This window comes from Sitophilus oryzae, unplaced genomic scaffold, assembly GCF_002938485.1.
Source record: "Sitophilus oryzae breed Bouriz unplaced genomic scaffold, Soryzae_2.0 scaffold_535_pilon_pilon, whole genome shotgun sequence".
NCBI lineage: Eukaryota > Metazoa > Arthropoda > Insecta > Coleoptera > Curculionidae > Sitophilus > Sitophilus oryzae.
Genome location: NW_022147124.1, coordinates 943205 through 961642, shown reverse-complemented (window position 1 = coordinate 961642; position 18438 = coordinate 943205). Strand labels below are relative to the sequence as shown.

Here is an 18438-nt window from a genome sequence, read left to right as displayed (position 1 = left end):
GTCCACGATAATTTAGATTTTGCCCAATTGTAGCGATTTTTCTTTTGAATTTCTGTCAGTAGCGGTTTTTCTTTGGCCTAAATAAGAATTTGTATCAATAATCTTCATCGGTAAATGATTATCCACACAATAAAGTTTACCTTGTAAAACCCCAGACCGCATTTATGGATCTATTTTCGCCAACATTCTCTTGATATATTTAAACTATTATTTACTTATATTCCATTAAATTGTTACTTCGCGAAGAGTGCTTCTTATCGCAGACTTGCAATATTTTACTAAATTTCGTAAATCTCTCTGAGCTACAACTTTTGGCCTTCCCGAACTTTTACCTCTAACGTCTACGTTGACAGATTCGCCGTATTTTTTTATTATATAATTATTATTATAATTGCCGTATTATAATTGTACATTATGTACCTATATGGTCCGGATACGAAAAAGTAAAGTAAAGTAAGTTTGAATTTTTCGTGTCTACAATGACCACGTTTATATTGAGTGTTTCAAGCAAGTTTCAGTTCCCATTAACATAGTCTACTAAGTTCCAATCCGCAACCGTTTATTTCACATTAATTGCAGAAAGATTTGATCCATATTATATTCGATTCCAATATATTCGGTTCCAAACCAGCTTCACCCAAGTATATCTCAGAAAATAGTGGGACTGACTTGAAGGTTCAAGCGCGCTTTAAAAGTCAATCGTATGTGTTTATACGGTATTCCAAGTCAGCTTAGCTTTTTTTTTTTTTTTTTTTTTTTGTGGGGGAAAATCTGCAAACCAGAGACCGTAAGTGGTACTGTCGGGGTGGTTGAGGTACCTTACCGACTAAAAACCTCCACAAACCGCTTTGAGTATCTCCCCAAGGAACTACCTTTCGGCATTACTTCTGGGAGGCAGTTTTATTGTGATGTTACAGGTAATTGAGCACTTCAGTCAAAGTTGGACACTAGCGAGTGTGGTAAGTACAAAGCAGTACTAGAGCAGTATGGTAAGTACACTCAAATTATTCTTCTTTTTTTTACTTTCCAAACCTTTTGGCTTCGTTTTCCTTTGCAGATATCAGCGCCTCCATATATTCCCGGACTGCTTTCCAGTTCTCATTTGACTTAAGCATCGTTGGAACCAAGTTAGTGTAAGTTAGTTTCTCTGTATTTAGACTCTCCATTAATTTATTTCTTTCATAGGTCCACCTTTTGCATTCCAGGATTGTGTGCTCTGCTGTGTCGTTATCGTGGTCACCGTAGATGCATTTTGGACTATCGGTAAGTTTCAGTTAGCTATTCAAGCGTATTTGAATATATATATATATATATATATATATATATATATATATATATATATATATATATATATATATATATATATATATATATATATATATATATATATATATATATATATATATATATATATATATATATATATATATATATATATATATATATATATATATATATATATATATATATGTATAAACGTGGCCCATGTCTATAATACTAATAATATTTACACAAGAATGATACTTACGCTGGATCGCTTGTATCTGGAATGTCTCTGTTACTTGGTAAACTGTCACTAGCCTGTTGATTAAATCTATTCCTAATGTAAGGATCTTCTCCTTTTCTTAATCCTCCTCTTGATATATACCTTTTTTCGTCGAAATAGTTCCAAGCCACTCTGAAAATAAAACAAATTTTAAACACAGGTCTTCTTCATTCATTACCCTTTAACCGCTAATGTGCGGTCTGACATACCGTTATGGTAATGTTCAACTTGAGTAAACCATCGGAAATAATATGATTACTTTCAGCACATAATCGCTAACGAGAGGTCTCGGTGACATCTACGACATATTTTTGCTATAATACTATACCGGGCGCGTCTCAAAAGTGACTCACCCCTATAACTTTTTTATTTTTTTAAATAAAAAACGGGATTTGGTATGTTACGTATATGACATAAATTAGGATTGATTGACGTATTCAATTGTTTTTGGCCACTTCCTATTTCACCGGAAATGCCTACAACTTTTGATTTTTAAATTGTACCCTCGATATTTTTTTACTTTATTCGATAGAAAATGACATTCTGAATACAATGACATATCATGTCAACTTTTGACATTCTCGCTTAATAAAAAATCGTAATCGTATTTTAAAATGCAATCTAGAGTGCCACGGCTATGTTTAAAATATCAATTCTTAATCAAGGAGCCTTGGAAAAATAGATTTGATCGTCTAATGTTTTAATGTCTTGTCCTGGCCAGTTAGAATATGCTGAAATCGTATTTTTAATCATATCCCAATTTTTTCAAATTAGCATATTTGGAAAAAGCATTTTTTACGAATAATTTGATACCACACACTTTTGGTATTTCGAGTCAAATTGTCGTTACGAACCGCAAGTTATAATTTTAAATAAACCATATGCGAAAATGTCAAAAGTTGACATATGATATGTCATTCTATTCAGAGTGTTAGTGTGAATCTATCATATTTTTAAAAATTTTTGAGTGGGTTAACCACTTTTTTGTTATGGAATTCATTTATTGATAGATTTTGATGTCAAATTAATCAAATAAAGTTTACACCCATATAACACACAATATCCGCAGGATATTCATAGAATGTCGGAATGTCCCATTATAAGATCATCTTATAAAGACATCTATAGAATATCCTCCAGACATCCTGAAATCCTGTAGATGTCTCAGAATAGAATATCCTATGGATATCTCTGTCGTATATCTAATGTACATCCAGCTGAGATATCCAAACATGCTCATGATAATAAAATATCCTAACAATATCGTCTAGATATTTAGGAAAAATAAATAATGTACTACTTTTTATATTACATAAAATGCAATAAACCATACAGATAGATATATATTACGTCAAGGCAACAAAATATCCTGTTGGTATCTTCTGGATAATCTAGATATTTATGAGCTTGGCCACTCCCAGTAATACAGAGAATTTAAAACGCCCGCGCAAAAAATTTCCCACAATCCATCTCGACAGTTGTTTGTTTTTGCATGGTGTATTATTCAGTTCTTTGATTTAGTGAAATTCGAGGTGAATTCTACGAAAGCGTAGAGCTGCCATCGCAACAATGAAATATAATTTTAGCAAAATTTACACTTTTTCTGTAAATTTACAGATTTTCTGTAAATTTATACTTTTTCTGTATGTGTTAAATTTACACTTTTTCTGTAAATTTACACATTTTCTGCAAATTTACAGATTTTCTGTAAATTTACACTTTTTCTGTAAATTTACACTTTTTCTGTAAATTTACAGATTTTCTGTAAATTTACACTTTTTCTGTAAATTTACACTTTTTCTGTAAATTGCATGCGAAATTTACTACCCAGCAGAATGACGTCTCGGCATCGACCTGCTCGTTACTGACGTTACAAGTGAGCATTGTTCTCCGCTGATTAAGTTGCTATTGTGCCTAAGTAGTACAGATATTCATCAGAGATTATGGACGAATACATTAAAAACCTACTTTCATATCGGATTAAGTCCCAAAGAAATTTTGACATGTCTGCTAGAGGATGGTTATGCCCTAAGTTTACATCATTTGCAGACGACAGTTTACGTCATCCCAGAGGTGGAGGCCATCAGATCCTCTTGCAAACAGTAATGCATCGGAAAGGGTGAAAATACTTTCCGGGTCGATTAAAAGCATATTAGAAAACATATTAAACAAAAAAATGCCATACTATTATATCACACACATTCGAAATTTAATACATAATCCCTAAAATAAGAGATCACCCGATTTTCTGTGCTATGTTAGACCCAGGTTCAGTATAGACGATGAGGAATAATTCTTCAAGTATTTTTGAAGAGGGTGTGGTTTCAGAACAAAATATATCTTTGAATATACTGGGATATTGCTTAATCTTTTCATATAGTCCGCATGTCTTCAATCCTTCAATTAATTGCCGCAATGGTTCCCTAATTCTGTCTTTACTAGTAAAGACTTTTGTGAATAAACTGGCGTAGAACAGAATTCGATGGGAACTACTCGTAGAATAACGCACCACAGTTGCCACTAACGCATAAATTAACAGAAAAAGTGTAAATTTACAGAAAATCTGTAAATTTACAGGAAAAGTGTAAATTTACAGAAAATCTGTAAATTTACAGAAAATCTGTAAATTTACAGAAAAAGTGTAAATTTTGCTAAAAATATTTTTCAATGTTGCGATGGCAGCTCTACGCTTTCGTAGAATTCGGTCGTTTGTCGATATTGAATGGGCTTAAAAACGACTGAAACTAACAAAACTGGTTGAGTTTGACTTAGTTTTTTCTTATACTCATAGTTCTAGCCTTGTTCTAGCAGAAATTCTATCCTAACCTCAACTAATGTCGAAAAACGACGATACGACTCAGGGTCTCACAATGAAAAATTTGTGACAAAATTATAGGTGAAAATTTGTTGAAAAGCGCTTGTTCTTTATCCCTAAACCCATTTTCGTGTTTGATCTATTCAAACAGAAATCCTATTTTTGTGTTTAAATTGTGAGTTTCCGGAATGTGTGGTGTTAGAAATTATACCTGTATCCTGTGAGCTAACTTTGATTTAAACTGTTGCTGCTAGACATAAACTGCTAGACTCCATAAAAGGGTAGTATAATCTGGTATAATACCATACGATCGAAAAAAACGGCGTCAGAGGTGGCTTGGAAATGAAGATTGCTGTTATTTTCTATGTAAAATTATATGGGGAATGTCATCGATCGAAATTTTGAAGCCAATTGAACGCTGTTTTTTTTTCGATGGTACACTATAAATTGAAAGCTCTTATCTCATACAAATAAACTTCTAAATTTTGACGCAAAAATCATTGTAGGTATATTTTAGAACTGTTAATAAAAATATCCAATGAATAACGTCAAAATGTGGCTAAATAAAACTAAATCGCGAACGTTTTTACTATAAACTAAGGATATTTACTATATCCTTGGTGGATATCCTCAAAATATCTATAGGATTGTGTTGTGTTATATGGGCACTAATTTTAATAGATATACAGAAAAGCACAAATTTTTAATTTCATCCATCGATAATTTTGTCATTTTTCGTGCATTTTATTTATATAAATATTTAATTAATCAGGCATTTAAAAAAATTATATATAACACATATAATTTTAAAATCAAACAATTAAAATGTTTATATTTTTAAAATTGGATATTAAATGGAACCGCTGTTTACTCTAAAGGAAAAGTAAAATATGCTACTGCAATTTAAGCAAACACTCTAAAATACGTTTAAAACAAATATTTAACATAGTCTACTAAACATTTTACTACAGGCATTAGCGCAAATTTGATTTTCCATATTTTTAACGGTGCTAATTAGAAAAACAAATAAAAATATTAGCACATCGTAAACCAAAGAATGCATTATTTAAACTGTAGAAAGTGATTTGCATAACGCCTAAACAAACTGAAACTTAAGATGATTTCTATCATATGTGGAAGCTATCATATTTAAAAAAAAATTGAGTAGGTTAAGCACGTTTTTGTTATGGAATTCATTTATTTGTAGATTTTAATGTCAAATTATAATTATTTTTTATACAAGACTATAAAATGATATTTAATCGTCGACCAAAAAAATTTTCAAAAATGGAAGCAATTATTAAAAAACGTGCCAGAAGAAAGATCAAGTGAAAACATACTTTTAGCATATTTTTCTGAAAAATCTAAGAAAATACAGCCGTCCAGTTTATGGTCGTACTATTTATGCTAAAAAGTACAATACTGGTCAAACATTGATATTTCAAGGTTTAAGGATAAGCTATACCGTTTAAATTTACGTAGTAGTATAGTAACATCTAAACTTTGTAGATATAGCAAGCTCATAGCTTTCTTGAAGCAGTCATGTAGCGGTTACTAGTGATGTTAATATTTCAGAAATTGTTGCAGGAAATTTCTGAAACTTTCGGAAATTTTCGGAAATTTATGAAATATTTTACAAGGAAATTGGAAAATTTTTCAATTGTCGATACAATAAAGGTATAAATTAGATAGATATTTGATATCAACATGTAAGTGGAAAAAAAACAATAAACATAATATTAGTTCTTATATTTTTAATAAACAATACATAACCCATAAAAGTCATAAACATAACCCATAACAAAAATCATTTTGTAACATTTGTATTTTGTGCATAAACCACGAACGATGACTATGAATTTAAAAAAACAAAAAAGCACGAAATATAGATTTAAAAAACATAAAACACAAATAACTGAATTATTCTATTCCGGAATATCAGGCGCCGAGCTGGTCCCATCTTCATAGGGTATTATAGTAGTAGTAGTACTGTCTTCGTCAGTTTCTATTTCCAAATCAGATATATTTGATGTATCATCTGGTTCTGATTCTGAAGGATGGACCTCTACCTCCACGAGTTCTAATGGTTCTGGAGGAATTTCATGTTGTTGAATATCATGCTCCATATCCACTTTTTGTTTTCGTAGTAATAATTTATTGTTATGAGCTACGAACATTGTTTTACCGGCTCTTTGTGCAGTTAAGCGATTCCTTTTTTTAGTATGGATAAAACTGTAAGTACTGAAACTTCTCTCTGTGGCTGCAGATGACGCTGGTAAAGACAGCAGAGCAACAGCTAAATATTTCAACTGAGTATTTTTACACATTGCTTGCCACCAACTTAGACAGTCTACATTTTTAACTGACATCCAAACGTAGTCGAGAGCCCATAAACCCGATTTGGCGCAATAATTTGTTACATCTGTAAAAATGGCTTATTATTGACAAACTGAGGATGATTGTTGGTGATATTGTTGATAAATTCCATAGTGGCTATGTGTTCTTCATTGTTAAGGTGCTCTCCCAGGAAACAGGGGTCCAAGAGATTCGCGGCAAAATGCATGCGATACACATTCGTTAAATTTTTGGTCAATGTCTTGAATTTTGAAAAGAAATTTCTTGCAAAATTCGGATTTTTGCGAATATTCGCGATTTTGGGACCGAATATTTCGGAGAAAAACAAATAAAGTTTTACACTCAATTTAACATTACAGGGTGGTCCGAGCTGTATTCCGGAAACTTCGGCAGCATATTTTGCAGATAAAAATAAGTAAAAATGTTGGTATAAATGTATGTCCTAAAATGCTTAGTTTTGAAGATACAGGGTATAGAAGTTACAATTTTATTTCGATTTTTTCCAAATAATTTCTGAAGTAACGTAAATATTTGGATGAAAATTGGTGTCTGGGATTTTTTTGACACGACAAATTTGATTTTCATGTCAATATGACTCCTACTTGTAGAGGGCGCCACCTACATATTTTTAACTGTTTTGAAGAGTAATAACTTTTTTAAAAAATATGCATTTACAACGATTTTTACGTAAAAAACGTCTCTTAGTAAAAATCGCTACGAGTAATGGTTCTCGAGATATTTGGAATCGAAATTATCAAAACCTGTCATCTTTGTCATAAATTAAGCATGTTGACTAAATAATTATTAGGCTAAAATCATAAATTTTAAATGTTTTTGTTTACTCAACGTGCCTATTTTTTGTCAATAATGACATGTATTGACTATTTCCATTCTAAATATCTTGAGAACGGTTGTTAGTAGCGACTTCTTCCGACGACCCAAACCAAACCAAGGGACATTTTTTACGTAAAAACTCACAGAAATATATATATTTTTTCACTCAGTAGTTTTATACAGGTACGGACGAAAAGTTATTACTCTCCAAAACAGTTAAAACATATGTAGATGGCGCCCTGTACAAATAGGAGTCATATTGACATCAAAATCAAATTTATCATGTCAAAAAACTCCCAGACACCAATTTTCATCCAAATGTTGAGGTTACTTCAGAAATTATTTGGAAAAAATCGAAATAAAAATGAAACTTCTACACCCTGTATCTTCGAAACTAAGCATTTTAGGGCACACATTTATATGAACTTTTTTACTTATTTTTATCTGCAAAATATGCTGCCGAAGTTTCCGGAATACAGTTCGGACCACCCTGTATATGTTACGGTTAAAGTCCGACGTCCGGTTAATGTCGACATTAACATGTTAATGGGTTAGGTTATATTTTTGGTTGTTTTGTTGTGTGTTATTCTCGAGATTAACCGGGTAATATCGACATTAACCAGACATCGGACCTTAACCGTAACATATATACAGAAAAGAACAAATTTTTAATTGTTCAACTCCGTCTATCGATAGTTTGTGATTTCTTGTGTATTTTATTTATATTTTTTATTGAAAGGAGGCTTAGTATTTGGTAGCTTAGCTTTTAATAAGTAAAGAAATAAAAGCAAACAAAAAATCATATACTTACATATTTACAGAAAGTTTAAGCTTTTTGGTTTTGCCTCTAAGGTAATTGTAATCCGGTAGTAAGTAATTACGTTGAAGTTTAACTTCATATAATGCCATTTTAACAGAATGTCAACAGTTTATACTTAATAGACGCATCTGTTAAACACTAAGGTGTTGTTAAATGTTGTATCTAGATATTTAAATAGCATTTCTTTGTATTTTTTGCTTCGGCCGTTGGGATGATCGGATCCTGAAGACCTATGCACTGTTGAGGTCGTCAATACATTAAAATAAATATCACGTACAATTTCCTAAACTAACTAACGAATCGCATAGATAAACCACATCATACTGGCTGTTCGACGCATCAGTGCATAGTGAATATGAGCGTTGATTGCAGAAATAAGAAGATGCACAACTCTATGGGCGATTTCGTGCCACAAAACCTGTCCGCGAATTCCGAGATTTAGTTTAGCTCTGCGCCGCTGCGCGCTGATTTTACAACGCAGCGGATAAGAATACTGTACCGTAGTTCTGCTTTCAGTCGACAGAGTGAGCGGTTGCCGTAGACAGGGTTGCCGGAACTAATGGTTAATCCGTAATTCGTAGATATATGGATTTTGGGTACAGTACAGATGGATCAAACACTTTGATATAATATTATATGATTAAAGAAAGAATTTTTATCTTTGTTGTTTATTCTATGTTTATCACGAATACATTTTCAATACATAAACGCGCATATTTTCGTCAATAAGTACAGATATTACACATATGACAACATTCTCGCTTTCAGATCCACACCACCGTCTTCGTATTTGCCTTTGCTGGTCGAATTAGAGGAAATAATTGTTTTATCCGTTGACCACAGAACCAGTGGTGTCACCACCGTACGCATTTATATATTCAGTATATGTATATGGCACCTAGCATCCCATTGGTCAGGTTTTAATTTTAAACCAATTAAACTCCGAGTGCCATATGCACTTACTGAATGTAAGACAGTGCCATATGCAGAATGTACCTTAGACATTGCTATTAACGCTTTGTTATAGAGCATTTCAACCAAACCAACCTCACCAAATAGCTAACCTAACCAACGCAATCAACCCCACCAAATAACAAATAACCATCTTAACCATCGCAACTAATTCCACCAAATAATCAATCTAACCCCACCAAAAAGAGTGAAACCAACGCAATCCGTATTTTCATTGTTATTAAATATTTACAGCTTTAAAAAAAAAAAATAAATAAAAAAGTTATGGTCCGGCGTAAGATTTGAACCAAGGACCTCTCGTTCATGAAGAGATGAGCATCCGGAATACATTTATACATTCCGTACATGTACGGCACCTAGCACAATCCCATTGGTCAGATTTTAATTTTAAACCAATTAAACTCCGAGTGCCATAAGCGAGTATGGAATGTAAGACAGTGCCATGCGCACTTACGGAATGTACCTGGTAATTATACTTGCAGCAGTAACGTCTGGCTATAGCTAATCTTGCAAGAGTAGCTGTGGCTCAGTGAGTGAGGTCATCGCTTCGTGAACGAGAGGTCCGTGGTTCAAATCTCACGCCGGACCATAACTTTATTATTTTTTACAATTGTTTTTATTTTTTAAAAAAAGCTGTAAATATTTAAAGCAATCAAAATACGGATTGCGTTGGTTTCACTCTTTTTGGTAGGGTTAGATTGATTATTTGATGGTTAGTTGCGTTGGTTAAGATTGTTATTTGGTGGGGTTGATTGCGTTGGTTAGGTTAGCTATTTGGTGGGGTTGGTTTGGTTTTGGTTGGAATGCTCTATAACAAAGCGTTAATAGTAATGTCTAAGGTACATTCCGTAAGTTCATATGGCACTGTCTTACATTCCATACTCGCGTATGGCACTCGGAGTTTAATTGGTTTAAAATTCAAATCTAGCACAATGGGGTTGTGCTGGTGCCGTATACCTGTACGGAATGTATATATGCCCACCGTACAGCACTTGAGCCGTAAGGGGAAATCAAATCAGCCTTATCACGAATTCCCCCATTAGGTTGCGTATCTTCCCAATTCTTTCAATCAACGGTATGAGGCTTTAAACGTTAGACATTTTTTGTCGGTTGGGCAAATTAGTTTTACTACAAAAAAATCCACTGACAAACGGGTTTTATTCCAGTAGCGGAAAAAAAAACAGACTGTCTTAAAAATAGAATTACGTTTTAAAAATCTATCGAATGTTTTAACTTAAGTAGACAGTTTTCAAAATACATTTTTTAGCAAGAACTGCGCTTATGGAACAGTTCATTCGCAATTAATTGGCTAGCACAGCCGACTGAATCTGTCAAAACCAGCTCCCTTAGTAAATTAACGTTTGGATTGACATAATGGTATGGTAAAGTAGCATTTTTAAACGGATATTTTAATGACGAAATGTAAATGTTCTATAAAAATTCTATTTCTAATTTTCGCATTGACCTTAATCCCACTGACCGCAGGTTTCCACTTGAAAAAAATTATTTATGATAATTTTTTATCTCTCAATTCCATGACAGCTACGACCAATATTATAATATGACATTTAACAATTATTTAGTTTTTGAAATAGATAACCAAATGTCTTCTCTTTATGCTACAGTAGTTGTGGTAATCACTAAATTTGACGTAATCACTAATTTGACGAAAAACTGCCTGTCAAAAAAATTTGTATGTCCTAAAATACAATTTTTTTTGGCAGGCAGTTTTTTTCCTCCAAAAATTTTAAATATTTTTTTCTCAAAAACGATTAACGTTAGGTAAATATGTTTGAGATCAAAATTCATGAAATTTTCAAGAGAATTTAAGCATATAATAAAAAATGCGAGTACCCGTTTAAAATAAGAAAGTTGTCAACTTCCGGTATTTCCAGAAGTGCCTCCATATTGAAAATATTTTTAATTGATAGATCTCACTGTAAAACGTGTGCAAACGATGTGCAAAAAAAATCCGATCTAGATATTTTAGTTCTCTAGAAACTTCTAATGCACGCTCAGTTTGCAACACCCTGTATACACATATCAGTAATTTACGTACCTTCCGTCTGTTGTTTCTGAGTACGGTAATGCAATGGGATAGCCTGAATCTGCTGAAACCTCGTTGTTGCTGTTGATATTGTAGGAAGGAACGGAAGGGCTTATACTTTCTAAAGGCAGGTATTCCTCTTTCAGTCTCAAAGCTCGGTTTTCAGTCTAAAAATTAAGAAAAACGAACTTTATATACTTCAACACGCTTTGTTTTCTTTTTAATTTTAGTATGATGGATTAAAAAATTCAACTGATGATATATTTTTTGTAAAATAGGGTGGTGTGGAGGCAATATCTAATTTTGTTGGCGCAACTGTTAAGCCAACTAAGTTGTGTGTAGGTCGAAGTAATATTTTTAATATTAAAAAAATAATTTTGTATAGGTATTATATTGTAAATAGACTTTAAACATTGTCTATCGAAGAGGAAAACTTTTTTTATAATTTAATAATTTTAAAACTACAAAAAATATGACGTTAATTCAAATTTTATCAATAACAATCATCAACGAATGAAATTACAACCAAAAAAAAACGCGTTTTGATTTTTAGGACTTACTAAAAAATTATTTTTTTTTAATTTTCCCTAATTATTGGTTTAACCATACAAGCTAACATTTTTACGAAGAATTCATTTCAAAATGTCAATAATAAAAAAAATTCACTTGTAAAGACAATCTGGGAACCTATAGGACATATCTACTGTAGATTTTTTATGATTTAATTACATTTTTATAGTTTCCAGATTCTTTCTTATACTTTCTAAATTTAATAGCTCTAGGATAACGGAAAATCTAGTATATAGAATGCTCGTGTCACAGTTTTTGTTTACTCCTCCGAAACGGCTTGTATATTCCGTAGGTATGAGAATAGGTTGTTATCGATTTTTGTACCCCTAAGTGATAAAAGTGGTCCACCCCATTTTTTTATTTTTTAGGACATTTTTTTTTATTTTCTTTTATGATTTAGCAATAAAAATACATACAACCCTAAATTTTCACCATTTTCACCCTTCTATCATCAACCCCTGTTTTTAATATTTTTTTTTATTTTTGTTACCGTACTCCTCTCAGCCTGAATGTACCTTAGCGATAAGGGTGGCCCAACCCAATTCTTTTTCCGTTTTGGACAACATTTTTTATTTTTTTTATGATTTATGAATAAAAAATACATACAACCCTAAATTTTCAACCATCTACCATCAACCCCTATTTTTATAAGGGGTTGTTTTTTTGTTACCATACTCCTCTGAAACGACCTGAGCGATTTTGATGAAATTTTATATGTATATTCAGTAGGCGCGAGACTAGGGTGTTATCTATTCTTTTACCCCTAATTGATAAGGGTAGCCCAACCCATTTTTTTTACTTTTTGGACAATTTTTTTATGACGTGGCATTAAAAAATACATACAACCCTAAATTTTCACTCTTCTACCATCAACCCCAATTTTTTAAATAGTTTTTTTATTAGAAGTTTCATTTTTTTCACAACTTCAAGGGAGTGTAAACCTGAGTACCTGAGTATATGATTTTAATTTCAACTCGATATCTCCACGCGTTCTCGAGATAAAGAGTCTTGACAGACAGATAGACGGACAGTAGTGGAACTCTATAAACCAAATAGCGATCGAGAATACGGTCGCTTGGCCGTTTGGCACTCTCTAATGCAATTCGGATGATTCCGGGCATAATACGAGAGACCCGAACGTACTAGAGATAAAGACAAATGAATAGGTGTTTCTTCCAAAGCGATAGTAGTTCTATTTCACTTCAACTTATTAAATCAGAACTGAAATCGAATTGAAATGAACAGCAATTTTTGGGATTTTTTAATTAACTATACGAAGTAATGAAAGCAAAAAAATCAAGCGCTCTGTTTTGGGAATATTTACAATCAACTAAAAAAAAGAACTAGGTATGTCTTTTTGAAGAATATTTTCATGGGACATACATTTTAATTTTCCCGTTACATTCTTTGTTTTATTTTTTGAACATCGGGCTAGTGCACGTTAATTGATTTTAATCTATTATTTTGTTACAATTCAATGATAGAATCGTTTCATGCAAGTTAAATTAATTTTGAACTCTGTAATATGATATGTAATGTAATATGCAGTGTAGACAAATCCTTTCTTTTTTTTATTGCATTCAAAATTAAATAATTGTTACAAATTGAATTTTAATAGCAGAACTATATACCGAATGAACGAAAAACTTGAAATACCATATTTTGAATCTAAATTAAATAAAACAAAGTCTGATTTTGCACCATTATTAAAGACGGTCCCATACGATGTGTCAAACAGCTTCCAACGTTGGACATATGCCACATCATATATAAATATAACATTTGCCACATCATGTAGGAGACACACTTGTGAATTGCAATATTGTCGAAGCATATGACAAATGATGCGTTCAACGTTGGTTTCAACGTTGAAAGTATCGTGTAGGACCGGCTTAAAGTCAAGAACGGCGATTTTAATATTCTCTGGTTTGTTGGGTTCGTCTTAAGGAGGGCGCGCACTACATCGGATCGGACCAAATACGTTTAAATAAAATATACGACGGCCTCCCCATAAGAGCAATGAGAGGATTTACGTCCCAGTATTTAAGGAGGACAGAAAATCGTGTCGAATGGTTCCAAGACATAGGTTCATCCTTGTTTAGTCAAACCTCCTACAAACCAAGGATAGACTTATGTAGGAAATGCATTGAAATTCTATAGCCATCCTTCAATATCGGGACAGGAATTTAAGCGGTACCCTCCGTATACTTTATTTTAAACGTATTTGGATCGGACCGACCAGCAAAAGCGACTGCGACCATCGTACATATAGACGGCGCCGGCGTCCACTAAAACATTTCGGCCTGTAGAGGCCAGATTCCTACCTCTACCTATCTACGATAGTCGAGTCACCGCCTTCGCCGTTTCTCGCCGGACTGGTACCGAGTCAGTGCGCGTACACCTTTAAGGACACCAGTCGCTTTTGCTGGTCGGTCCGATCCGATGCAGTGCGCGCGGAGCCTTAAGGTGCGTATTCATTATCGGAACGAACGAACGAATGAAAGTGCGGTATATTTAGACGGGACCGAACGCATGCGGCCGTTCGTTCGCTCGACTATCCGTTTCGAGTCGGTACATCAAAGGCGTTCGCGTCCGGTCCTCTCGTGCGGTTCTATCGTGCGGTCCCCGTCCATACCACTAGCGAACGTTCGTTCGTGCGCATAATGAATACGCACCTTTATGGTGCGTTTAGACTTGAGCACGCACGAGCTGGCCGCTCTCGGCTCCGTTCAAATTAAAAACTTCTTTTTCGACGAATGAAGTGATCCATTTGTGCGCGAACAGCAGAGTTGTGTTGGCGAAAATAATGGACGACCAAGAAATATTCGAGGCTGCAGTCATTGTTATGCACAGCTTAATTATTAAAAAGAAGAAAAATCGAAAACATCGTCGCTGGTGGCAAACCCAAATTTTTAGAAATCGATATAATTTACTGCAACAACTTAGTGTCTGAGGAGGGCTATGATCAGTTCAAAAACTTTACAAGAATGACCAGGCCCGACTTTGAAAATTACAAAATTTAATAACACCAAAACCAAAAATTATGAACAAAAGATACAAATTTTAGAATAGCAATTTCATTAACATCGACATATTCAATATTAATCTTATTTACAAGGTTTTGCCATGTGTTATATTTTTTTTTAATTTTTTAATAATACAAAGAATGTTTAACATCGCATAATATAGGCTACTTTTCATATTTTTCAATTAATAATAACGAAGATAAGATCCACTCCATAATTTTAATAAAGAAAACGAAAAAAAATCACACACGCACGCACGAACGCAGACAAAACAAATTGCCGGTCCAAATTGAGCGTTCGCGCACACATAAAATCCCTTTGAGCACGGACCAAAAACCGACACCAGACGGCTCACGTTCGCGGCTGCTCGCGCACAGACAGATTCAGAGTGAGCGTGCGCGCACAGCCGTTTACACTTGAGCATTCGCGGAGGATCAGTGCGTGCGTGCTCAAGTCTAAACGCACCATTAGAATAGCAAAGCAACTATTAAAATATCTGAAAAATTCACGGAAAAAACTTATATGCAGACATTTATTTTAAAATTATTTTTAATATAAATTATTTAATTTAATTTTAATATAAATTATTGGGAACACCGACAGATTATGTTAAGGTTTGTTCTCACAGCGTGTTCCCAACATGTTTGTGACTTCTTCCAAACCGGTGTTTCTGATCGATTTCAAACTGTCTGTGAGAACAGCGAATCCCCTACTCTTCTTTTTTGATCTAATAATACAATTAATTTTAACTCATACGTAATACCGAATAAAGAAGAAAACAAACAGGGAATTAACCAAAGACATCTTTTAATGTTCTTGGTTTTGTTCTTTTTAATGTTTTAATGTTTTGTAATTTTGATTCTTGGGCCTGACCTGTTCCTCCATCAGCTCTTCTAGGTCTGTGTCTGTATCCAAAAATTCGGACGCCTCAGATTCTTCGGAAGATTCAAAATCGCTCATTTCTTTTCTTTATTTTTTGAAGAAAAAAACACTAAACAAAAACAACACACGTTTTGTAGGTTCAGTTTACCAAGTAATGACGTTGGGTCGCAATACGCATGCGCCGGACACTTTACTTGCAAAAGATCCGCAAACAGGTGTGACTGTCAGCTAACAATCAGAATTTTCTGTGTGAACAGCGTACTGTTGGTTGGAAACCAATCAAAAATTTCTGTGCGAACGCGTTTTACCCTATTGCGCATGATTATCTGTTGGAAATATAGCTTACTTCGGGTTTCTCTTATTACCGATTCTGAACCGTCCTAGAACTGTGATGCGTATGCGCAGAGGGAAATATAAAGACATTTCATTTGCGCATGCGCTGCAGAGTTCTAGGACCGTTCAGAATCGGTAATAACAAGAATCCGAACAAAGCTTATGTTTCTTACGGCTGTGAGAACAAACCTATTGATGTCCAATGCAAATCAAATTAAGATATTCAATGGAAAATAGCATAATATTCAAATCTATAGAGATAATTAAACATGGAAAATCGAAAGGTAAACATAATAATATATAGAACAAATGACAATAACTATCAAATCGATTGGTCTCAGTTATTCCAGATCATTGGGCTAATCAGTCGTCCGTACCAAAAGACAAAAAACACTCACTTTAGTGTAAATATGTCGACACTTTTTTAGCATTAAAATATGTCCCATTTATAGTAACTTATTCCCTCCAAATTTTATTCAAATCGCTAAAAGTACTTGGAAGAAAATTATAATAAATCGAAAAGCAGAATCGGACCAATGCTAATATGAAAAATAAACATTGGCGTAACTACAGTGGCCTGGGTGCACCCCCAGGTACTGTTGGGCACCCCCCAGAGAAATCCTGAATTATACGACTCTTGGCTACGTATTAATTTTTATTTGCTTCTGATGCAGTAAAAATGACGTTTTCTAGTTTTGTTTAGTTGATATTATTTTGTTGTGTTCAAAAATGTGTTAATTTTTATTTTTTTTTGAAAATTTGTAGGTATTTCAGTAATCTACGGGATCACGGTTTGATAACCAAGTATATGAAATTTATCGATAGAGAAATTCATATAAACGTTTTATTCAAAAAATGTGCTTTTTAAAATTATTTTTCATTTAAAAAAAACAAAAGCCCCAGGCCCCCCCCTGAGCTCAACATCGGGCCCCCCACCCCAGGCCCACCCCAAGATAAATTGCTAGTTACGCTAATGAAAATAAATCTTATCTCTCTCTTATCTATAAAATGAGGAATCTCCCCACGAGAGATGGCACCTGTTTTTTAGAAACACCCTGTATAACTTTATTTTACACAAATGAAAAAGTTATTAGGTAATAGTTAATAAAGTGTGCAAATTTATTAAAAGACTCTTATTGTCCCGTTCACGAAAAATGTTAACCATTAAAATACACTAGGCAAGTCTCATTATTTATTAACGACAGAACTGAATAGCACTTTATTGATTTTGTTGATCTCTTTACTGTATAATTATATACTGTTTCAGTTCCTCGTTTCTTCTTCTAATTGCACTTAATGCATCACTTACGTGCCAAATGCAGTAATAATGTGAAAGTGTTTTCGTAATTAAAATTTTTCACCATCGTTCTCGCTCGCATTCAATTACAGTAACAAATATAATTCTCTAGGTGATACTCCATTGAAAATATGGACCTGCTTTCTATGGTCGCAACAAGCATTAAAAGTTTAATATTATAATTACGAGATCTAACTAGATACCATTAATAGTAATACTTTTATTTAAAGTAATGTAATTAATTTAAGCACTTGAAACACTCTATTCTTCACTTTAATTAAGTAAAATCTTGTTTCAAATTGATTTTATGGGAATAGTAAATCTCTTTAATAGAAAACACTATTTATAATGCAACAAGGAACTATATTGAAAATATAGATTGTACTGTGCATGGTACGACTGTAAATCAGTTCAACGTTAGGTAATGGCTACATCTCGGCGATCACGATTGTTTCCCATACTGAACCGCCTAACATAATCTTGAACTCTTGCCTGCTAAAATTGTTATTTCATCAAGAAATATACAATTACTCTCCTTTCACTGGTTTCGGTCTATCTTTCTGCATCCCCTCACTTATGCAAAATTTTATTACGTATTACTTGTACAATGTACTACATCAGGGCTATGGGAAATAATCACAAGAAACAGCTCTATATAGAACTTCTTTGTTATATATAGCATCTTAATTAGGCAAAGAAAATAAAGTCCTCCTATTCGGGGTGCCCTCTCGCCAAGGGACAGGAGGAAATAAAAAAGCAAACGATCTAGCTAGAAAAGGAGCAAACCCTCCACTAACTGAACCAGAACTGTTGTGCTTTCTCAACGGAAACCAGAACCTGGAAGACTCCATCCGTAACCTAGAATGGGTATCCTCCAAAGGTCTAAGACACTCGAAGAAGTTTCTGAGGACTTACGACTAAGAATCAAAATCAAAATTAAT

General features: G+C 33.5%; 1 protein-coding gene across 1 annotated transcript in view; it reads right to left on the bottom strand.

Annotated features, from left to right (window-relative positions):
* The window catches only part of LOC115886920 (polypeptide N-acetylgalactosaminyltransferase 2), a 94873-nt gene that overhangs the window by 34281 nt on the left and 42154 nt on the right, over positions 1 to 18438 (bottom strand). The window contains exons 2-3 of the mRNA XM_030906247.1: positions 11402 to 11556; positions 1529 to 1678 (exon numbers count right to left, since the gene is read on the bottom strand). Of these exons, the coding sequence (XP_030762107.1) occupies positions 1529 to 1678; positions 11402 to 11556 (305 nt within the window). The remainder of the gene's footprint in view (positions 1 to 1528; positions 1679 to 11401; positions 11557 to 18438) is intronic.